This window comes from Papaver somniferum, chromosome 2 (genome assembly GCF_003573695.1).
Source record: "Papaver somniferum cultivar HN1 chromosome 2, ASM357369v1, whole genome shotgun sequence".
Lineage (NCBI taxonomy): Eukaryota > Viridiplantae > Streptophyta > Magnoliopsida > Ranunculales > Papaveraceae > Papaver > Papaver somniferum.
This window is the reverse complement of record NC_039359.1, coordinates 206,860,616-206,886,433: the sequence shown is the minus strand read 5'-3', so window position 1 is coordinate 206,886,433 and position 25,818 is coordinate 206,860,616. Positions and strand designations below refer to the sequence as shown.

Sequence of the window (25,818 nt, the reverse complement as noted above, 5' to 3'; positions counted from 1 at the left end):
GGTAGTAATGATATGAATGTGTTAGAATACGGACATCCAATTCAAAACCAATTGGTTATGAGTGGAGAGGCCCTAAGGATTATAAATCGCAGGATTTTAGATTGCCCAGACAATATGGGACTAATAATCTCAACACGTCCCCTCACGTGTAACCTCGTTGGGTCTAACACGTGGACAATAAATCGGGTGACGCGGAGTAAAGGCGCGGTCAAATGACTCGTCACAAATAGCCTGCTCTGATACTATGTTAGAATACGGACATCCAACTCAAAATCAATTGGCTATGAATGGAGAGACCCTAAAAATTATAAATCGCATGATCTTAGATTGCCCAGACAATGTGGGACTAATAATCTGAATAGAATGAAAAAGCAAAAGTAAAAAGGGGTAGATCCCATGATCATCACCAACTATCATGTTTGTTTCTTTCTCTTCTTTTAGAGAAGATTGAAGAAAACGATATTTGTTTGTATCACTAGTACTACTATACTTCCATGATCAACAACTACCTCCCCCTCGGGATTGCTTAAATACACAACCACTTTTCTTTTTCTTTCTCCTCATCTGTCTTACTCTTTTTCTTGTTTCGACCGATAGTATTAAACGTCCTAAAGGATAGTTGGGTCTTTGAATTCTGCTGGACAATGATTTATCACGTGTGTATGTGATATTGCCTCAGACTGAACCACGCTGGCCCAGTGGCTCCTATTGTGTATAATAATACATTTCTCACTGAGGTGAAATCATGTATTGAGCAGTGTATACCCAAAATATGTGTCTTGTTTGGCTTTCGAATGCAGAGGGGAATGAAATCCAAACACCCTGCTCATACTGGCACCCTTTTGTTTCCCACCAAATTTCTGTTTTCTTTGAGTTCTTTCTTGCATGCATCTGGCACGGGATGGCAAAGAGAGCATCTGATAAAAATTGAAACAAAGTTAAACCAAGGGAAATGGACTTGCTTCGAGCAGCCGGAGTACCGATAAGACCCATGGGGAGAGGAACGTGGACGAAACTCTGTCTCAAGCGCAAACGCAAGCAATTAGATTAATTCTGCGGTTAATCATTCTAAGTTGCCAAATCACATTCGATAAGTGTTTACGTAATTATTTGATTCCGCGATCTAATCCGACCGTCTTAAACTAATTCAATATAGAACCTACAACACTTGACTGCTAACTTTTCCAACTGATCATGCTTGACTTATAAAAATTATAATTAAGATCATTCTTGATTGTACATTAGTTTAGTGTTTGTTTTCATTTACATATAACTAATAAGCTCATGATCCCCTATGACTAAATTATATACGTCTATACCTATATCATAAAGTTCCAAGACTTTTTAGGTTTTGATGGTTAATGATGATTAGAGAGAAGATTAAGTAAGTAGTTACATAAAGTTTTTGTTTCAAAGAGGGGTCATGATTCATGATACAGTTTCATTGAAACTCTAGTTCACTACTATCTATAGGAACTAGCTAGATTAGTGCAAAGAGGATTTGTTTAACAATCAACCATAATCATTTTGCGGCCAACTTACCCACTTCACCAACTATATGGGGTATCGTCGTATCTATGCTTACAAAAGGATTATCAATTTTTATCTTGTTTTAGTTATAAAGTGATCTCGTTTTGCATGCTTACTCATTTTGATTAATACTATTATCAGTAAACACGCGATGAAAAATACTAATAAGTACATGCGCACTCGTCTTTCCGGATCGATACAAAATTAAGTCAACATAAGTCTTCACCGGTTGACTTGATTATTGTGCTGGAGTGCCATTTTAAGATGGAACGAGTTGCACTGATGAGCATATGTTCCCTTGCGGCTCAGTCTCATACGTCTAATGCATGAACCTGGAGTTTACCGGATTTCCTTTCCTGGCCTGGCAGGGTGTTAAATTTTGATATGTAGATCAAAACTAACATGGATATCATTGATTTGACAAACAATAAAATTATTACTTAATGATAAAATAAGAAAAACATAATGAAATTGAACTACATACCAAAATGAAATAGGAGACATATGATATTACATGGTTCGGTCATCTCGACCTACATCCACGGAGAAACCCATAAGGGTGAATTATATTGATGGTCGTCAGAACATTGTGAGATGGTTTTACAGTTACATATGTAATCTATTTATAGAGTTGAGAATATGAAAAATATATTCCTAATTAATATCAAAAAATACTTATCTAGGAAATTAAAAGATTACACATATCTTCTAGATGTTTGATTTATTTTCCAAGTGCGCACACGCTCACTGCACATGATCACTCCAATATATGTGCCATATATTCCAATACCCCCCTCAAGTTGGACACGAAAAACATTTGAAGTGTTCAACTTGACCAATCTCTTGAGAATAATCTTGTAACATAACCTTAATTTCTTACTGCAGGCACTTGAACTTCAATTACAACGACAGTTGAATAAACTCGCGAGACATAGTAAATGAAGCATCAAAATGATCTTCATAGCAGACTTCGTAGCAGAAAGATACGTACACTTGTGTAAAATGAACGATGTGGAACAAATAGTCTTCCATATAGACTTTAACTGGTTGATGTTTTCGGGGGGGGGGGGGGGGGGAATGTTATCAGAAATGGAAGAATTCATCTTTAATTAACATTGATAAAGATGGAAAATAGATCGATATTATGGATTCCGAAATATAGAAAATATTTGATTAGAAAGAAAATATTTTGATAGAAAATATTATTCCAATATTGGATTACGTGCCATATATTATGGAAAATATTTTCAGATCTATTTAACTGAAAATATTTTCAGATTTATGGAAAATATTTGATTACCGAAAATGGCAAGATATTTAGAATGGGAAACATCATTCTATTTGATTGAATATTCTTAATGACAAGAATGAAACATCTTTGATAAACAATAAAGATGTAGAGAATAAAATGGTGAAATCCATAAAGCTCATAAATATTGGAGCAAGATGGGCACCATATGGACTAGGACAAAAAGTCTAAGAAAATAGATTCTGATTAAACCTCATGGACACAAACGATGTAGTGATCAAGAAATTGTATTTGATTTACATCATAAATGATAACATAGAGCCAACAACTCGGATAAGAAAAAAAATGGAGGGAAACAAGGAAGTTTGTTTCATGTTTAACAGGATTAATTGGCAGAAATTCAAAATGAATTTTCGAATTGAATCAAATGAGATCAATTTGATTGATTAAGCGAAAGTGCCAAATGAATATGGCACAAAGATAACAAATGCAATTTGCTGCATGGAATGAGCCTTGTCAACAAATAACAAGATATATATATATATATATATATATATATGATTTTTACAGAAATCGTCTAAATTGAAAAACATATATAGACGTGAAAGATAGTTTTCTGGAATGAAACTAATTTTGGAAATGAAATCCAAAAAGACGTTTATCATTTGGAAAGGAAAATATTTTCTTAAAATATATTTATTAAATGAAAATTCGATGTATTTTCGGAATTGAATTGCAGTGAATGTCCTCCACAAAAGGAAGGAACAAAAAATTGAGAAAATGGTAAACATTGTTGACGAGTTCACGATGATGTGATACAGTGAACAGAAAAATGCCGGATATGGCAGAAAGATCTCCGGTTAGCTCATGCGAACCGATTTTGCTGCATAAATCCTTTATTTTGGATAAGATATAAGGAAATCAAATGGAAAAAATCTCTTGTGACCCAGTACAACGATAAAAACAGTTGACTTGAGATACATCTTTTGATGGAAGGAAAAATTTTCATAAACCATGGACATGGTGATATGAGCCTGACGTAAGAACCAAGTCTTGTAGGTTAATAAACAGACAACAATATTCACAAGCATAATAGGTTTAGAATGAGTCATATGATAGGAACCCAAATAAACCGAGCTAAAAGTCATCAATAGAGAAAGTGATTACTCTTGGAGACTAACAAGAGCATATTGATGAAACCAGATCAGATACAAGAAAAACAAAGATTGAAAATTTGTTAAAGGCCAAAAGTTGATTTTCTTTCTATCTGAAACTAAAAAGATTTATATAAAGACCAAAAGTTTGACGATGAAACCTTTGATCGGTCTTGCAGATATCAAATGGAAAACAAAAATAATAGAGATTTTCAAAATTGAAAAAATTAGAAAGCGGAAGCGATTGGATCAAGAGCATTCTGCTCTGATACCATGTTAAATTTTGATATGTAGATCAAAGCTAAAATGGATATCATTGATTTGACAAACAATAAAATTATTACTCAATGATAAAATAAGGAAAACATAAAGAAATTGAACTACATACCAAAATGAAATATGAGACATATGATATTACGTGGTTCGGTCATCTCGACCTACATCCACGGAGAAACCCATAAGGGTGAATTATATTGATGGTCGTCAGAACATTCTGAGATGGTTTTACAGTTACATATGTACTCTATTTATAGAGTTGAGAAGATGAAAAATATATTCCCAATTAATATCAAAAAATACTTATCTAGAAAATTAAAAGATTACACATATCTTCTAGATGTTTGATTTATTTTTCACGTGCGCACACGCTCACTGCACATGATCACTCCAATATATGTGTCATATATTCCAATACAGAGTCTCTCTATGCCCCTGCCGCTTCAGAAGGCAAATCCCTTGCCATAGTTTGGCGACCTAAAGAGGAAGGGGGCCTTAGCATTTTGAATGGAGCAGGCTGGGAGACGAGTGAAGGTTTTTAGAGAATGAAGTCACATAATATGCATTTAAAACGTCAAACAAAAAACGGAATACTTGGGTTACCACCCAGAAATCTTGTTGGGTAACTTCCAAAAATTGGAGTTGCATTGTCGTCAAGAGATAAAGTTGGGAATATAATACTAAGTGCAATATTAGGGAGAATCTTATATGATGATTAACACTCCATGATTTCACTAACAATGTCAAAAGTAAACAGCGCACGAAGTACTGCTTCAGTTATAATCAATCTAGGTAGCTCCATTTCTGTGGTAACCTTCCAACCATCCTTCAAAAGAAAAGTCAAAAGCTGATGGGAATGCTACAATTTTAGTGGACAGTTTGGGTTGACTACGCCATGTGTCGTCATTCCATTCACTTACTCATCTGACAAACAGTATTAACTGTCCGTTTATCAGCTATTCAGGTTTCAAAGCAAAAAACAAAAAAATAAATGTGCCATCAGGTACGGTTGCAGGCAGCCACTGCCTCACGGCCCTCACTACCCTGTTTCTGCATCAGTTGTTCAAACCAGAGATTTAAAATACTGGTAGGAGCTATTGCTATGGTACTTCTATGGCTTAGATACAAATCAACACCGAAGGCCAAACCAGGCGACGATTTTTCCGATGTCACTGTAGTACAGTTGTAAGGTTATAAAGTGATAAGATCGTGACCTGAGTTTCGGTACTCGTCAGCACCAATTCTTTGAAATTTTCCAGCAATTGTTTTCATAAGGTTTTTTTTTAACTGAGACTAGGAGCTCTTTGGCGGCAAAACAAAATCTAATTTCCAAATTATAGAGTTAGACGCGACCTTAATCTAATTTCAACTTTGAAGGTATTAAATGCTAGCAACAAACGTACTCGCAATCCTCCTGGCAATCCCTGTGAGGCTATGCCAGAGATAAACAAGCACTTTGTAGTACAACATAAATGAGACTCATGTGTATGCATACATAGTTGGTAAAACCATGTTCCAATTTGCAGCATAACTCAAAGAGGGAAGGGAGGGACCCCTTTTGTTGCGATCATGAATAACAGAGAAAGCAAAAGGTATTCCAATCCTCCCATGCTTTACTACCTTTCTCTCATCTCATGAAATCTATCTATCACTCTCCCCCCTCCTCCCATTACTTTAATCTCTTATTCATATCTTTATTTATTTTTTTCTCCCCTCATTTATTCTTTCTTTTTTTCTTCCTCTTCATTCCATTCTCCCTTTGCTTTTCATCCAATCTTCATTTTGCTTACAAATCAAGGTTTCTAAATTCTTCTTGTTCTTGTAATTCCTCCCCCCACAATGTACTTTGATTAACAAATATATATTCCTAACTAAAAATCATATGTAATTCATTTAAATCATAACCATAATCTATTTGTCGTCCTGAATAAAACTCGAATCTAAACTGTCAACTAAATCGTCCTTTTTAAACATGTTGCAAATTCACGAAACTTAAAGTAATTTTGCAAGAAAATATTACACTTCCGTTTAATAGATCATAAGTCGAAAGATAATTCTTGGTTAGTGCAATATTATCAAAAAAGTTGAGAATATTAAGAACATGAACACAAAGGAAAGGATATTATTAATTTTGGATATAAATACAAAACTTATAAAATTAAAATCCCCAAACCAATTCCCTAATTTTAATTTAAAAGATTCTTTTCCTTGTAATTAATTAAATTAATTAATCACCGGATTAAGCCATTAGCAATGGCACGATTAGTAAGAAAATGAGTAGTTTCATAAACAGGAAGTTCTTCTCTATACCTTTGATCAATTGATCCACCATTTATACTACTAAGCTCAAAAAGATCAGAACTAGCATCACTAGCCGCATCATCATCATCATCATCATCATCCTCTTCGTCGAGATAATCTTTCATTTCATAATCATTCTTCTTCTTCTGATACCCTTTCAAAAGATCTCTAGCTTTTTCTTCAATTCTTCTGTTCTTCTCCATTATCTGAAACTTCAAATCTTCATCCATATTCATTAATGAAGAAGATTTGTTATCACTGTTGGGTTTACGAAATTTCGCCATTAATCCTGGTTCATCGGTTTCATATAGACATTTATGTCCACATGGTCGACAATCTTCATCAACAATGACACTAACAGGATAGAATCGGACAGATCTTTTAATCCGATTACTCGAATTCGAATTATTTTTACTCAAACAAGATCTTGAATATGAAGAAACTGAAGAACATGTTGAGTTAGAACCATATCCAGATTTGTATATTCTTGAATCTTCATGACGATTATGATTTTGATATTCATCACCATTGAGAGAACTCGAAAACTTTGGTTTTTTCGAGTTTTCTTTAGTAAACAGAGAATTTAAGAAACTTGCAATTTTACTACCAGGAGAAATTGGTTGTTTTACCTTCTTTAAATCTCCATAAATCTTCAGAGCTCTTGATTTCTTGGTGGGTTTTGGCTGTGGAGGAACAGAAGCAATTTTCTTCGTCTCTTCGGAAGAAAAACTCGTTCGGATCGGTTTAATAGAAGGAGGTTTCATCGATGATGATCTAGATGAACTGTATATTGATGATTGATCAGTTTCAGAAGATGAAAAACCACTACTACCATAACAAGAATCAGAAGAACTTGAATTGAAAACCCGACTCGCATTTGATGATGAATAATTCTTCTGTAAATCTGCTGATAATGAATTCCTTCTTAGTACAACTTTCTCAGTAGTACTCATAATTCTTTTCTCCATCCAATTCTCAATTAACTCTTCTCTGTTATTACCACTACTCTGTTTCTTTTTCATGGTTTTTTCTCTGTAAATAACTTCTTCTACACCTTGTTTAATAAAACCACCACCACCTCCACCACCACCATTATCATCTCCTTCATCAATAGAACGATAGATTTCATCAAGCAAAGATGATGAGAATGATGGGTTTTTTGATCTTTCATGTCTGTAACTAGTTTCTCTCAATGATTTCTCCCATTTTAACTGATCCATCAAAAGAAAACCAGACGAGAACAAAACTAAAACAGAGCAAAAAGAGAGAATGAATTATGAGAGATTTCTTTCTTCTCCGAAACAGTGATTTTGGTTTCTCTGTCTAGGAATGAATGAACAGAAGTGAGTGGTTCTTTCTCTCCTTTTTAAGGGCTCTGAAAATGAATCATCCCAAGCGTGCAAATTGTCCTAATTGGCAAAGAAGAATGACAGGGATAACCTTATTTGTCATACACTTTAATTAAAATATTATTAGAGTATATTTTATTCCCCATTTTACATCCTTTAATTGTGATTAAGAAAATCTTTGATTCAATTGAAATTTTGAAAGCATATCTTATATCATAAATTGACAGTATTTTTAGTAGTAAATCCCACACTAATTAATCGTGTGTTCCTTGCATTTAAGGCAAACATGGTGGGTGAAGAATGCAACATTACATTACATAATTTATGGCACCATAATGTGTCCATTTCAATGTGGGCAACTATATTTAATTTATGGTGAGCCACATTCCAAAAAGAAATATGTGTACCGGAGAGTCTAGGTGCAATGTCGTCCGATGATATTTATTGTAGATCACTTTCGTTCGCTCTCTTTGGACTTGATATCTTGAGATATTGATGCATATGGATTGTATTTGCTAGTCTATTGATCTCAAACATTTCAAATCATGCCCATTCCGGTAGGAATGGATGTGGGTTTGTGATAGCTGACATAACCGAAGAACAGAATTAAACATGCCGACAAGCCAAATGTTTTGACTCAACCAACTTGATATGAGTCTCTTTGTAGTAAATCGTTAAATCCCTTTATAATTATACCTGAGAATAAAATTCGAAATTTATCAGCATCCTAAAAAAACAAACATAAACTAGTTATAGCAAAATTACGCCGATTTTGATTATTACACTGATGGAGTTGTTGTTTTATTTTGAAAAATTATGATTTCTAATTATTCTATAAAACATTGAATTTTAGATAAGAATAAGAGAATAGTTGGTTGTTGAATCATATAATTAACATTTAAATTTAAGGAAATTAAATGAAGAAATGCATGGGTGTACTTTTGTTTGTACATTTATACTCCAAAAAGATAAATTCAATTAATAATTCATAGTATCAGGATTAATGAGATATAATCTTGGAAGTCATTAATATAACATTATTGTTGTATTATACACAGGGGATAAGGTACTAAATGATTTTATTAATTCGGTATACTTATTATTGAAATGAAAAATGGATCAAAAGATGAAGAATGGTATGAACTGTGAAGGTTCGTATATACTTTTTGAGCTGTCTAAACCGTGTACTATATCTGTATTCATCATACACATAACGATTACGCATGCTCAACCCCTAACATTAATGGTGGTCCATGAAGAAGGTAAATTAATTTCACTTATGGATTAATTTCGTAAAATTCAAAGAATTTGGTTGACAAATGTATTTGGATAGGATGCACTGGTATCAATAAAATCTTCGGAAATTGGGTCAATTGTCTAAATATTTTTAAAACGTGGTTCAAATGTACGAGTAAAAATTAGTATGGGTGAAATGGACACCAAAAAAATAGCAAGAATGAAACTGGATTCATCCTGACTTAAACTTAAAAAAAAGTGAGGATGAAACTGGATGCATCCTGATATAAATTAAAAATAAGAAAAACTATAATATTTGAAAATAAATAGGATGAAACATCCTGACTATTTTTACAATTTCGTCCATTTAAACAGTATCAAATTCTATATGTGCTTTTCACCCAGGAATTGTTGATTTTGGTTTTTTTAACCAATTTTGTGTAAAATTTTTTAAGTATAATTGGAGAATAAGAGGTTATTGTAATTAATTGGCATGGAGTGATGCCATAATTACAAGGGTTTTCTTTGCTCTTTAGCACAGTTGAAAAAAGGAAATGCAAAGATCTTCACCTCGGTCTATCAAGCAGATTTACGCATTCCTCTTGGGGTAGAACCTATGAATCACGGATACTTCAAAATTGGTGAGGTATTCGTATCGGACGCCTTATCAGTGTCATATATTTGGGGATACTTGGGGACACCTTCAAAATTTGTTCATATTAATCTTCGCTTCCTTTCATGAAAAAGTAAAATTATACGAAATGAAAAAGTAGAATGTGGGATATCAGTGGAGATGCATTTGATCCACTACACGGTGAGGGAGAATTTGAAGTTGCAAATCTTTCACTTGACGAGTCAGAACTAGAAGCGGTGCTCTTTGATGAAGACAATATTGATGATTGATGGGTGCGAAGGATGTTAGATAGGTTTTATCTATTTATTTTTTTAATTTTCAGAAAAGTATTTATGATTTTTTACATATTAAGTGATTCTTTTTTATAAAATAAATAATTATTAAATTAAATATTTTTAATAAATAAATGTGTCACTACGTATCCTGTATCCTTATTTTTTGGAAATTGACGAATCCCCGTATCCATATTCCCGTATCCGTATCGCCGTATCAGTATCCGTGCTTCATAGGGTAGAACTAAAACTGGCGATTAGGGCCAGAACCCGCGGGTTGACCCTAACCCAGAAAATGTAAACCCGACCCGTCGTAACCCGTCGACTGAACAGGCCGGGTTAGGGTTGAGATTTATAGAACCCGTTCATAAACAGGTTGATCCGCCAAACCCATGAGTCAACCCGTATAATCAATTTGATTTCGTGAAATTTAGGGTTTCATTGAATTTAGAACCGATTTCCCATGTATCGCAAAAATTATCAGCAATTCTTTTGATTTTATATTCAATAATACGCACGAACAACTTGCAATTTCATCTTCAGACCACCCAGATCTTCATAAAAAATCTTTAATTCTGAATGTTATTGATTTAGGAAAAAAACTTCACTGATCTTCCCTAAATCAGTTCAAACAACATCAATATCCAATTAATCTAACCATCAATAACAACTAATATTTATAATTTTACAATCTTCAATGCGGAAAATCCCAAAATTTCAGATTTAACACCGAGAAAAATGATTAGTCACATCCATTAATCCATAAATGTCTCTAACCCGGCTCGTTGCCACCTCTAGGTAGTACTAATAGCTGATATGCGGACATGTATAAGCGGAGTAGTCACATTCATTTGCCGCCAACATTTCAAAATTTATTCATGTATATTTTGACCAAAGTTTTTCGACATATTTTTATTTTCTTTTTAACTCAGAAAGAATAAATCTCTTTCCTGTTACCTTGGTTGACATTTTTTGAACCTTCTACTATTTGATCCTCCAACAAGTCTGACATTCAACAATGGCTACATTTCCAACAAGTCCAACATTCAGGCTTCTAGGCTACTAATTTTACCAAAGTGCATGTTCAAGCATTATTTTTTCCCATATTTTGTTTTTGAATCTTTTCCGGGTTACTAAATCCCATACAATTACCAATTCCATATAAAAATAAAACAGTCTTTATCATTAGATTCAATGGATTGATAATTCTTATCAAATTTGGTAAACCCTATAACAATGTTTTACCCTTTTCACCAAATTGATACTAATTCACTAGGATACCAATTCCTACGGTCAAGACCAAGCCCCACCCTTTACTCCCATGGTCCAATCTCTCTCTACTTGTATACCCTTTTGATGAAAGCCTATGTAATGCAATACAATAAACCTACATCTATAAGAGCTAGAAAGGTAGAATCTTACAGCATAATGAAATCTAGACCCCACATTTTAAACTTGCTTAGTTCCTTCCTATTTCTCTAACGGCCACCCCATATCATTGGTCAAATCTCTTGGACCCATTTAAGTAATGATGACGAAGAACACGTCTTCTACTTCTAGGTTCAAGATTTAATCTAAATGTGGGGTTTAGTAGACATAAACCAACTTAACGACTATATTTAGTAGCCGTAAAGTTGGTTTATGTCTACTAATCGTTGTTGGATTTTGGATTTAATTAGTGTTTAATTTGTAAAAAGAGGTCTTGATATGTATGATTTGTCTTGAAGAAATTAAGCCAAAGAGATAAAGATGGTGAAATAATATCTCATATACTTTTGCTTTTAGCTTGGAAAATCTTTGGGTTTAAATGGGATTACTTGACCCACATAATCTCATCTTTTTTCCTCTCATATTTTCTTGCTGTTCTTTTGTTTTTCTATTAGGAGTGTACAATTTTTCTAGACAGGTTATTTAATTTACCCGCCGAGGATTTGATTATCAATTTGTTCTTAGAACGTTCCCGAATAATCTGAGACGTGTTCAAGATTCAGTGTTCAAGATACGGATTCATGGAATAGAAATTTGTTCGTTTTTAATTTCTATACATAAATGTATTTACTTGCAAGTTGCAAACATTTTATGCTTAATAGTAGCAAAGGCAGAGGTAATATTCTCTTTTATCCCTAATCATCGAATTGTTCTGGTTGGTAAACAACTGGATCCGAAAGCATCCAATGGTTCCAAAGTAGACCATGAGTAATAATCAAAACAAGAAGAAAAAAAACATCTTTTTGTATGTATTGGATGAAAATGATTAGCTTTTTAACTATAACCACAAACAGTTTGCAAAGTTTGGATTACTAAGGTTTGTCCAAAGGGTAGAGACAGAATTCTAGTGTACATCTAGAGTAGCATTTTCGCAAAAAACTATAGGATTTGTGAAAGACCTACTAGTGTAAGTGCAATGACAAGGATTTTTTACCACCAACCCAATCCACACATGACAACAATTTTCACTTTCTCAAAAGCAATCATGGCTCAATTACAATTGCTTTAGTGATGATTTGACTTAACCCTTTGCGCCAATTCGTCATTAAAAATACGAAGATTAAGGCTTTCAATTATTTGACCATATTTGACTCTTCAAGATACTATATTTTTTTTGAGATTGTGAACGTATACGGTATACCCTTCTGAATGGTAGAAAACAACTACATTTCTTTTCTTCATATTTCCTAAATGAGACTCCTTCTATTCACATAATAGTAGGCCTCATAATATCGCATGTCGTGTCATATGTGGCTGTATTGAAAACAATTGTATCAAAAGAATGTTTATACTCGACCCATGGAATTTTATAATCTCTATAACAATGTAACAATTATGTCATTATATAACCAAACCATCCGGCACTTTTTATCCTTGCACATCGGTGTCCGCAACTCTTTACAATTGCATACCTAGCCCAAGAAGGTGGGAGCAGGTAAGAAACAATATGATGCATATAACAGTACCTTCTCAGATGAACTGTACCAGTAAATATTTCAATCAGACCTTCAAATCGATTCAAACTTCCAATAATATATTCAAAAAATAAATTTAAAAAGATGCTAAAACGATATTTAATTATTCAAAAGAAGTATAGTATCTGCACTATGTCTAACCGCACCTCACCACAGCATTTACATGGGGTTTAGAGTTTGGTAAAGGAGAATATAACAATAATAATAGGGGTAGCTAGCTTAAGATTCTTACTCTTATTCACTAATCATTGCACTCGTGGCTCCTACTAAACATACACTATAATTTGTTAAAATTCTCCGACAAAGATATCTATAGAGACAAAGACATATCAGTTCTGCTAGCTAATACATTTTGACAAGAACGAAATTCCATACATCACTCCTAATGGGAAATCAGTTTACTAGATATATAGCAACATTGCTAATAGGAGGCCGCAGTAGCAGTTTACTACAGATATTTAAATTCGCCACAAAAGATAGGTCGTGCAGCAGTGATTGAGCTACTCCGCCGGTTGCTGTCACTTGCAAATTGTTTTCCAAAACCTACGTGTGTGTACATATATTTTTATAAAATTCCTTCGTTTGTCCCGTGTAGTAGAATGTTCATTTTTTTTCCTTCTTTTCTTTTATCTTCAAGCTTCACTATACCAATAGCCTAAGAATTGATGCAAACAAGATACTAAAATCTCTACATAGAGGATAAAAAGAAAGTGGACTGGACAGAACGGAATGCGCATGTGTGCATGTGCACAGTGCAACAACGTAGCACATCAAAAGAAAGTTAGCTAGCGAGAAGAAAGAAAAAAAAAACTAATTAACAAAACGAAAAGAAAAGCATGCGCGTGTGGGGAGTGGTTGTTGCATTGGCATGTTGTGCATCTCCCTGTCTATAGACTCTAATTAAGCAGCTAATCCAAATTAGTTGGTGTAATGAGTCTAACCAACTAATTGAATGAATTTCCTCTTTTCTTCTTCTTCACATGGGCCTCTTTCCTTTTCATTACCGCCATCTTCACTTCAAATATAAACAAAGGTTCTTCATTAATTAAATTTTGAATTCCTTTAGTTAGTTACCAACTCTAAAGTGCTTTATATATGCCAAGTACTAGTACTGTTGCCACTATTTTCAAAACAAATAATGTTGGCCTATTAGCCGTATAGGGTAATCTCATGCTTTTGGATGAGCTAATTTGGTTCATATGTATATGAGCTTTTACTAATTTAATGCTATTTTTAAAGTGGGAATAAGACATTACACCCTTTTCTTGATTGTTTTTTCCGTTCATATGGGACCAATATCGGTTGCAAAACACAAGAAATGTATCACAAAGAACATTCCTTTAGTTGAAGTCTAACTTTGTTCACAAGAAAAGTTAGCCCCCCTATTGATCCAGCCACTGCTTGTTATGACCTATATATTTGAATATTTTAGGCATATAAATGCACCCTAACCTATATACATTGTTCCAAGTTCTAGAAAATGGGCTATATAGCCAAAATTGTAAGTTTTTCTGGGCCAAAAAGACAGGATTCAGCCTGGGTCAAATAAACAGAAAAATCTTTTTAATTGAAACTGACCCAATTACCCATACCTTTCTTCTTCCTCTCTGGATATATCGATCTCCCTATCCAGATCTCCACCATTTCCATTCTTTCTTCTTCTGTTCTCGATCTTCTGTTTCTCCACCACCATCGTTTCAGTCATGGCTGCTGTTACTTCCGTGAGATCGAGAATTGAGAGATTTGATGGGCAGAGAAGATGGTGGTCGACGTGATGGGTATGATGGCTAAGATTTCACTTTCACCACCACAAATATCAACACCAACATATTTCAATCTGATTCCACCACCGTTAAAAACATCTCGTGCCCTAATTTCATCATTAATTTCATAAGGAGAAGATTTGAATTAGTTTTTGAATCATCAACATCTTGAAAATCACAGAACATGTAAGTTTCTTAACCCTAGTTTTCTTTTTGATTAAATTTTATGAACGACATAAATTGACCTGTGTAAAATAGTTTAAAATCGATTGAATTTGGTTTGGTTTCACATAATTCTAGTTGTTGATCTACCTGTGCAACCATTGGTTTGCTAATTGAATTATTAATTAGTTGATTTTGTTTTTGGATTGAGTTGAATATTTGGTTGCACGAATGATTAAACTTGGATGAAACCAGTTCCATCTTGTAGATTGAATGTAATTTGGTTTAATCCACGTTTATATAGGATGATATTGATTTCATTCATGTTTAAGTTTGGGATGCATTTGGTTTTAACCATTTTTAAACCAGGATGAAACTGGTTTCATCCTGTTTTAGATTGATTCGAATTTGATTTCGCTCATGTTTAAACTAAGATGAAATCAGTTTTCATCATGTTTTAGATTGATTTGAATATGGTTATCCAGCTGCAATTTTGCATTGTCATCTATAAAAAAAAATATACATTCATTTTGACGAATGCTTGACTAGTAATTAAATGTACATATAATCGATCCCCTGTCTGGCATTTAGTATATATATGCATTGAATTTTTTTTTCCAGAACGTTGCAGTAGTAGGCCTAACACACATGCACCAAGCTATGCAATCAAAATGACTATCAATTTGCAGTGGCTAAATAAAGCAAAATATTCTCTTTTATTTATCTCTTGTCGTGGTTGTCATATGTTTAAAACTAGGTTGATAATGATTTCGTTATGTTATAAATTGTATTGAATTTTCCTTAGCCTATGGTTGGACTAAGATGAAACTGGTTTCACCCATGTTTAACCTAGGATGAAACTGGTTTTCATTTGATCGTAGATTAGGTTGAATTTGGTTTCACTCATGCTTAAACTAGCTGAAACTAGTTTTCATCCAGTTTTGCATTAGGTTGGATTTCGTTTCACACATGTTTAATCTAGGATGAAACCTGGTTTCGTCATATTTTATCATAGTTTTAGCAATACGATCACATTTTTTGCAAACTGAATTTAAATCCATCACCATATTGCCATGTTTTCTACCTTTAATTTAGTAATTTAGCAGTAGTACTCTTTTTTCACACATATATTTTTTTTCTTTCAGATTTGGTATTGTTGGTGCCGCTCAAATACTCAAAGATTTTGGGATATTGATGTAAGATTAAATTTGTACGTGGGACAAATTTGTTTGCTATAAAAAACTTAGTTTAAAGGTTCAATGGGTATTTTAGGTGATTGATATATTTTTTTTTTAATTTTCTTGGGTCAAATATCCATTTTGGCTAAATGAACAATATTTTTCTAATTTTTGGCTATATAAACAGTATCTATAGCTAAGAATCTATTTCACTCATGAATTTTCTGTTTTGGTCTTTTTGACCAATTTTGTGTAATTTTAAAGTGGGAATAAGACATTACACCCTTTTCTTGATTGTTTTTTCCGTTCATATGGGACCAATATCGGTTGCAAAACACAAGAAATGTATCACAAAGAACATTCCTTTAGTTGCAGTCTAACTTTGTTCACAAGAAAAGTTAGCCCCCCTATTGATCCAGCCACTGCTTGTTATGACCTATATATTTGAATATTTTAGGCATATAAATGCACCCTAACCTATACATTGTTCCAAGTTCACCATCTAAATGGTTGATTATGTAGTTGTAAATCATTTTCATTGCATTTTTTTTCCATGACACGCAAGGGCATCCAAGTCTCTTTGAACGCTTGATTAATCCTCGGGGCAGGTTAAGAGCATGCAGGGGCGGAGCCAAGAATTCTGAAGTGGGGTGCAAAAATTTACTTTGAGGTTGCAAAAATTTTTTAGGGATTGCAAAAAAACAAAATTATGCTTGTAAATAGCAATAAATTTTCTGTTGGGCTTTGACTAGGCTTTAGAGCCAGCCGGACAGGAGTGCAATTGGGCCGACTCCGCCGAGAGAGCATGGTCATTACCATTCATACCTGACCGAGTTAAAGAATATGCGCGGTAAGAGTGGCCATCAAGAAGGATCAAAACTCTCGACTTGCAACCGATGAATGTCAAACCACTTTGGCCATGGACCTCCCGTTTCCGAGTTGATAGTACACAAATTTCATGTGAATGAGAAAGAAACCCAACATATATCTATATTTTATGTTGGGAACCAACCTAGCAATGCAAATCAAATTCTAGCTGTGATCACTTGTCTTCTTAGCCCCCCAACCTCTAATTTTAATAATTTTTGGTACTACCCCGTGCAGTAACAACCTATACAAGGCTACAAGCTAATAAGCCATTAAGATGAAGAGGAAGAAGAACTTTTGAAAGGAAAGTAGTGGAACCGCATATGCACGTGGGTATGGGGACAAACAGACAATTAAAAGTTGATATAGGCCCAAACTTTAATTTTTTTAATAATGGTTTCCAAATTAAGATCAGTATATATATTTTTTGATTGTACGTACTACTGGTGATGATCTGATCTTAATTGTTTTGTGCCCTAATTCATTATCTTTACCACGTGAAAACATCTCCCACCACCTTATTTAAACCCCAATTTAGAGTCTCTGTATGACTTGTACAGAAGGAATTAGCTAAGATTAGAAAATTCTTACATGGTGTGCCTCAACTTGTTTCTTGACTGGCGGCAGTTGGCTGCTGCTAGCCTGCTAGGATTAGGCTCATCACTCATCAGACTTGTACAATTGACTTATGTTTTACCCTTGCGTATTCTTGGGTCAGTTCACCAAGACCTGTGACATTTCTATCGCTTCCCCTTTGGAGATGGTTGTCGCGAAAAAATCCCAGATGCAAGGCTATCAAAGGACTTAGTTGAGATTAAATCAATTTGTTCGTCTATCCACGTGTTTAATATTTCATCATTTGTGGAACTTATCAGAAATTTCTTCGTTCATCCGGAAATTTATCTCTCCACAGCGAATAAGACAGCATGAACTCTAGTTTTAACATGCCAGCTGGGGAGTTCGTGGTGAGATTTGGATAAGGGCAGGTGTCTCGTGATTGATGAAAAGTGAATCCGGAAGTATGAACACCCCAAATGGCAGAAGGGGACTTCGGTTCTTTTTTTTTTGCCCCGAGAGGAACTTCGTTTATCATTATATCACTTCCTAAGTCCAAAAACAGTCTGTATTGTTTGTTAAAACGCTCACATCATCATCATCTAACCACCATCTATTAGAGAAAAACAAAAATCATAATATCATCAACTACATCTGGAATAGTGAAGGAATGATAAACCTGAGGTCGTGAATATTCTCAGGCCACCTGTGGAACAAATAATATAGGATTTTGTCTACATGCCCAATATCTTTGGTGTGGATATGGGGCCGTTGGGACGTCTCCATTTGTTATCCACTGAGTGATTGAACCCCTCATCCATTGGTTTGATTGCACAAGAGTGTGTTGAAATATATTCCTCATATACAAGATATCAAGGTAACCGTACGTGAAGAGAAGATACCGAGGTGTCCGTGCAATGTCCATGAAGAGAAGATATTAGAAGATAATTACAGATTACAAGATCAAAATTATTAAATGTAATCTTTATATTTTCCTAAATATTTACCTAGTCAAGATATTTTAGTTAAGATATTATCTTCTTAGGTTTAGTCATATCACACTATAAATAAGAGCGTGATTGTAAATGTAAAGTTATCCCAGAATTATCAGACTCTGGAGATCAATCAAATTCACCCTTCGGGGTTCTATCAGTGGACGTAGGCGTTAGTGCCGTACCACTTTAAACATTGTCTTTTTTGATTTCTGTTTTCCGATCTATGAATTTTCGATACCCATAATTTATTATGGTATCAGAGCGGGGAGATCCTGCTTCCGCTTTCTAATATTTTTTTTCAATCTTTTTCATTTGTTTTACTTGGACTAATCTTCAATATTAGTCTATATTTCTATGGATGATTATATTTATTGCGTACAACAGAGTTATCATTGAATAACTCTTCTGAATCAGCGATTCTCTCATCATCATGAGTTTCGTTTTTTCATTATGACTATGGGTATATTTTATTAGTTAATACTTATTCTTTTCTTAAGTCATCAACAGTAAAACATCGATAATATTCACGACTTGGCATACAGGATTCGTGGGTCTAGTTCCTTTTGATGTTGTGTTATTCGCGATTTTCGAGTCTATGCTCTACACATAGATATAGCTTCTTGGTTCATTTTTGCCAAGAAGATTCCAGTCAATTTCAAAAATGGATATTTTCCATATTTTCAGAAATCGATTATGTATCGAATTTCCTTAGTCAAAGCCAGTGATTCCTCAATATCAGTAATCCAGTTGTCAAACTGATTTTGATTCAAACTGGTATATATATTCATTTTGAATATCACAGAAGTTTATTTAGTTCCTTGAACTACGTATACAAGTCATTTTGTTCCGAAAATATCTCCATTTTCGGAAATCTTGTCAAATTTTGGTAATCCATTAATTTGAAAATATTTTCCATATTTTCTATTTTTATGAGAATATATTCTCTGCTTTCATAGTTTTGGATGCTAAACTTGCGTGGATCTCTTCAAATCAAAAAAGGAAAAAAAGGAGTTAAAATAGAGAAGAAAAAATAAATCGTGCAGCACTGGGCAGGCCGATTCCCCCCACATGCAAATGGGTTTCTAAAGCTTCTTCACACTTCCATATAACTCTTAAATTTGTTTTTCAAATTAATGGTTTTGCGTTTTTTTATTTTCACCAGACACCAGTAGTGTTAGATGCAAATAAGGTACCCTGTGAATAGTGTTGGGTGCAATAATAATGTTGTGTGCAATAATAAAAAACAAGAAAAAATCAAATAAGCAAAAGTTATTGATGCTTAGCTCCTTTATAATGGAAGTGATCGATTTGATGAAACGAATGAGCTCCCTATATCTCCGCAACAGCAACAAGGCAAAACTTTAGAAAAACAGAGTGAGTCACGTGTTCAACACGTTGCCCTTAAGACATTAGCGTCCGACTACACTCAAGAGTGATGCTATAGCCCTCACAGGACGAATATCTCCAGGATAAAACACCCTAATACACCTACTACTAGCATATCTAGTAGATGCTCAACTTGAGCTTGGCAACTCCGAAAAAACCATAAAGGAAAATCTCGAACGCTTGAGACAACAATATAAAATATATTTTTCCCTTGGGGGTCCCTCTAAATATAGAGAAACCCCTTTCCCATAGATTTTACAAAAATAGTGAATTTGTTTATATAATTGACAAATACAACTTAAGAAGAAAAACTCCCCGATGTGGGACTAAAAAGTTTATATAGTTTCTTAAAACTATTAAAAATTGGAAACTCCACAATGTGGGACTAAAAAGTTTCATTCACAAAAGAAAACAATAAATTATAATTTTTTATTAAAACTTTAAAAAATTATTTTTTTATTAATCGTTTTCCAACAATCCCCCACATGAATGAAAACTCAATAAAACATGAAAACACATATAGATCTTGGTAAGTCAACATCCCAACCTCACGATCCAAACAGAATCATCGTGCAAGTGTTGAAATCATACTAGTCATTTCTATGTCCTCTCCCTCACACAAAAGTGTGTTGACCCCAGAGTCATACTATGGATTGCATAAATCATAATAGTATTGAGAGCTTTCATCTTTAGTTCTCACATGGTGAGACTATAGGTATCTTTCACCAAAGTGAAAAAGCATGAACTAGTGAACCCTTAGTGACCTTTAGGTCCTAAGTTCCAGTAATACCAAAACCATCAAAACGAAAATCACATAAAAAGCGCAGGAAATACCATTTTAGGCAGAGGTGTCCATGAGGTCTTGAACCTTTGCTTAGTGAGATATTACCGGAATTACTTGCTAGAGACAGTGAACTATGTCTTGAACTGATAGCATTTGATGTAATTCGCGATAACAACCACGGGTGATATCTCCAAGATTGCTGCCAAGCTCGTGCCGTTTTGTCCAATTTGGCCCTGGACATATCCTGTTTCTCAGAATGCTCTAGAGAATCAAAGCTCATATTCTCATAGGAAGCGGCCCACTTCCTCATTCAGATAGGTGAGTTTCCATAAAGAGTGTTACTGCTACACCCCACTTCAATCTTAAATTGAAACTATAGAACTCATTAAGACTTCTTAAAAGTCATCCTTCACATGCAGTCACACTATCACGTCTACACCATAGGGAAGGGACAGAGAATAAAATTCTCTGATAGTGTTTACCTTTACCCACCACAAATTAGTTGTCTCATTCGAAACCTTGATCTTGGGATCTCCAGTCAGCAAGGTTGAGTATCCTTCATGGCAAGTTTAATTTATGAGCTTAAGCCCCTTCCCCTCGATGCATTTCTAACTATCTCTTGGGATAAACCTTTCGTCAAAGATTGCGCGATATTCTCCTTGGACTTTATCCAATCAATGGAAATAACGCCGATTGAGATTAGTTATTTTCAGCTTTAGCTATTATAGCTTGGCTAACACAATGTATAGATATAGCTGGCACAGGCCTATGCCAGAGAGGAATGTCTTCTAAAAACATCTTAGGCACTCCCCCCTCTCGTGCTTTATCTAACTCAATACTCTCAGATTCCATAATGAATTGAGCAATATATGTTGTTGTAAATCTTCCAAAAACAAACCCTGATGCTAGAGTGAAACATATCCACTCGTAGACTTAGACTCCTCTGAGTCAACTATCCAGTTTACATCACAAAGTCCCTCAAGGACACAAGATACCTTTGATAAATCAAATAAAAGGTAATAGAGTATTTTAGGTACCATAATACTCTACTCAGTGCATCTGAATGCTATTGCTCTGGACTACAATTATATCTACTTAACTTACTCACAATATAGGCAATGTCTGGACTCTTACAGTTCATTAAATTCATCAGACATCCTATAACTCTTGAGTATTCAAGTTAAGATACTCCATTACCCTTTTTTCTTGAGTCTACAAGAATAATCGTACGGAGTACAAGCAGGCTTACAATCACACTGATTGTATCTCTTAAGCACAAATTCAAAATAATGAGAATGACTAAGACTACATATGCTAGATTATTTTCTAATCCTCATCCCTAAGATTACATCAACAGGGCCTAAGTCTTTCAAGTCAACGTTCTCATTCAGCGCATGTTTTTAGTGGAATTAATCACATCTATGTTTGTATCAAGTATAAGCATATCATCAAAATACATCCATACAATCACATAGTCATCCTTAACAAGTTACTTGTAAATATACTTGTCAGATTCATTAACTTAAATCCACTACACATTATCACATGATCAAATTTTCCATGTCACTGTTTACGTGCTTATTTTATAAACAATACAAAATTTTGTTGAACTTACAAACTTTGTCATCATAACCTTTCACTACAAAGTCCTCAGGTTGGTCTATGTAAATTTCTTTATCTAATTCACGATTTTAGAAAAGCTGTCTTAACATCCATATGATGTATCTCTAATTTGTTTATGACAACAATAACAATTAGCATCTCAACGGAAGTAAATCTCGTCACATGTGAATAAGAATCAAGGAAATATACACCTTCTTTTAGTTTATAGCCTTTAGCTACGAACTTAGCCTAATATATTTCTACAGTTCCATATACTTAATGTTTCCTCTTAAAGACTCATTTACATCTCATGTTCCTACTCTCTGGAGGTAAACTATAAACCTCCCAAGTCAGGTTCCGACGGACTGAGTCCATTTCACTAAATGAAGCTTCTTACCATAATGGGGTTTCAGTAGATATCAAGGCTTCTTTACAAGTCCAGGGATTAGACTAAGCTAGGCATGTTATGAAGTCGGCTTCATAAGAAGTCTCAAGTCTAATTGTTTTACTTCTCTTAGGCTCAACCTTAACTTCATCTTCCTTTAAGAAAAGTTCTGGCTATTTAAAAATAAATCTAGAGGATCAACAACACATCTCTAATGAGGTGCAGGTTTAAGAATAAACATGTTCAAAGAACTCAGGATCCCTATATTATGTAATAGTATTATTCACAACAAAGTCAGAAAAATCACACCAAAGTATGAAAAATCAGAACACACAACCAAAAATCTATATGTAGAAGTATACTCAGCATATGAAGACACAATCAACATTTTTGGTTTCTATCTAGTTCTTTTAGGAAGAGGAATGAAAATCTTAGTCAAACACCCCCACACTTTGACATATTCATAAGAAGGTCATCTACCTTTCCATAAATCATATGGAGTTTCATCCGATCCTTAAGGGTCATATATTCAAGATATACAAGTTAAAAGGACTGCCTCCTCTCAATAGACCGCGGGTAATCCTGAACTAATCAACATGGAAATTATTATCTCCTTAAGGATACAATTATTATGTTCAAGGCTTCTAATTGGTTTTCAACTTCAAGTTTATACATCTTAACACTTCTAAGGCATCATCCTTATCCCTAAACAAGTATACAAGATAGTACCTCGTACAATCATCTACGGAAGTTATAAACCATCTTTTACCATAGTGGTTTTGGGTTGAACTCATGTCAACTAGGCCTAACTGAATTAATTCTAAGGGATTAGAATTACTATGAACATTTGTGCTAAAAGATTTTATAGCATATTCATTTCACTTTTGTGTTCAAGATCCAAACTAAATTTGGGTACGAAGCCTATGCTAGGCAATTTACGCATTGACTTATAATTTTACGGTTCCAAGTCTACCATGCAAAACATTCAAAGACACACAAAAGAAAGCACAAGAATCAACTATGTTCACTTCATCATATTTTCCTTTAAACTTATATAGACCCTAAGTCCTATAACTGTTGCCTAAAAAATCAATACCCTTAGTTATAACAAGTTTTCCACATTTAATTAAGATCTTCAATCTTTTACCATCTTCAAGAGAACAAGATACAAGATTCTTTCATATGCTCGGAACATGAAAACTTCATTCAGTGTGAGAATATTACAGATATGAGCTTATGCTCGACCTTTCCCTTTTATGCAACCTATGTCGCAGATGAGTTACTCATATAGAGTTTGTCGACATCCCTTATCCTCTGATAAGAGGTGAACAGGTCTCTGTTTCAACAAACATACTTAGTGGCTCCAGAGTCCACCCACCAGTCTCTGACATTGGTTATTAAAATAACTTCCGACATCATGGTTCATTTTGTTTCAACTAAATTAGCATTAAATTTCTACTTATTAAGGTTTTATGTTGTCTACACTTTACTGCCGTATGACCAGGAATTTTACAAACATAACAATCACCCTTAATTAAAGTAATGCAGGATTCAGTTTTACGAAACATACCTTTATTATGAAGACTATGCTTAGAGTTGTGTTTGATGTTCTCGCCTTTGTCAGCTTTGGAAGACTTGTGTTCATCCACATGCGCCTGGTATCCATGTTCCTTTTCAATTTCATGTCACAAACTTCGTTTATACTCTGACCACGGACACGGTAATTTCCCAATCACCTAATACACCATATCTCACAAACCTTAGTTCAGATAAAATATGAGTTTTGAAGATAATATCTAGATTTATAAACTTCGTTTAAACCACCATATCAAAAAACTCATGGTTACCCCATAAAAACTACTTTAGTTAACAACAAAATTCTGCCCGTCAGAATTTTTCAGGAACGTTTCTCAGTTTTGTAAAATATCAAAAAAATACTTTTACAACTCCAAAATTTCTGAAATTTTACTTGGGTAATTATCAGGATGTCTACTACTTTGTGTTAAAAGGGTTCATCGAAATTCCTTCTAGGTTAAGAGATAAACTCGAAACTCTACAGATGACCAAAAATTCGTTTTTGTTTTTCACTCCACAATTAACATCCATGATTCACAAACCAACCAACCATTTTTTTATTATTACAAATACTAATGTCTTAAGATTGTTGGGTGCAATAATCAAAAACAAGGAAAAATCAAATAAGCAAAAGCTATTGATACTTAGCTCCTTTATAATGGAAGTGATCGATTTGATGAAACGAATGAGCTCCCTATATCTCCGCAACAGCAACAAGGTAAAACTTTGGAAAAACAGAGTGAGTCACGTGTTCAACACGTTTTAAGACATTAGCGCCCTGCTACACTCAAGAGTGATGCTATAGCCCTCACAGGACGGAATCTCCAGGATAAAACACCCTAATACACCTACTACTAGCATATGTAGTAGATGCTCAACTTGAGCTTGGCAACTCCGAAAAACCATAAAGGAAAATCTCGAACGCTTGAGACAAGGATATAAAATATTTTTTTCCCTTGGGGGTCCCTCTAAATATAGAGCAACCCCTTTCCCATAGATTTTACAAAAATAGTGAATTTGTTTATATAATTGACAAATACAACTTAAAAAGAAAAACTCCCCGATGTGGGACTAAAAAATCTATATAGTTTCTTAAAACTATTAAAAATTGAAAATTCCATAATGTGAGACTAAAAAGTTTCATTTACAAAAGAAAACAATAAATTATAATTTTTTATTAAAACTTTAAAAAATTATTTTTTTATTAATCATTTTCCAACAAATAGAAGATAAAAAAGAGAGTGAATTGGACAAAACGGAATGTTCGTGTGCGCATGTGCTCAGTGCAACAACATAGTACATCAAAAGAAAGTTAGCTAGGTAGAAGAAAAAAGAAAACTAATTAACAAGAACAAAAACAAAGGAAAAGCAATGCGCGTGTGCGGAGTGGTTGCATTGGCATGTTGTGGTTGTGCATCTCTCTGTCTTATAGACTCTAATTAAGCAGCTAGTACTACTAATACTACTTGGTTGATGTAATGAATTTCCTCTTTCCTTCTCCTTCTCCTTACCTTCACTTCTAATATAAATAAAGCTTTAATTTCATAGATCAAATTTTAATTATTTTTTTAGTTAGTACCAACTTTAAGTTGCTTTATATAT

The 25,818-nt window shown here is 34.1% G+C and overlaps 1 protein-coding gene across 1 annotated transcript; it reads right to left on the bottom strand.

Moving 5' to 3' along the window:
- Positions 1-6,306: 6,306 nt before the first annotated feature.
- On the bottom strand, positions 6,307-7,888 carry LOC113350335 (protein BIG GRAIN 1-like A). The gene has a single exon (XM_026594446.1). The coding sequence runs from the start codon at positions 7,728-7,730 to the stop codon at positions 6,441-6,443; it is 1,290 nt and encodes a 429-aa protein (XP_026450231.1). The 5' UTR covers positions 7,731-7,888; the 3' UTR covers positions 6,307-6,440.
- Positions 7,889-25,818: the final 17,930 nt, after the last annotated feature.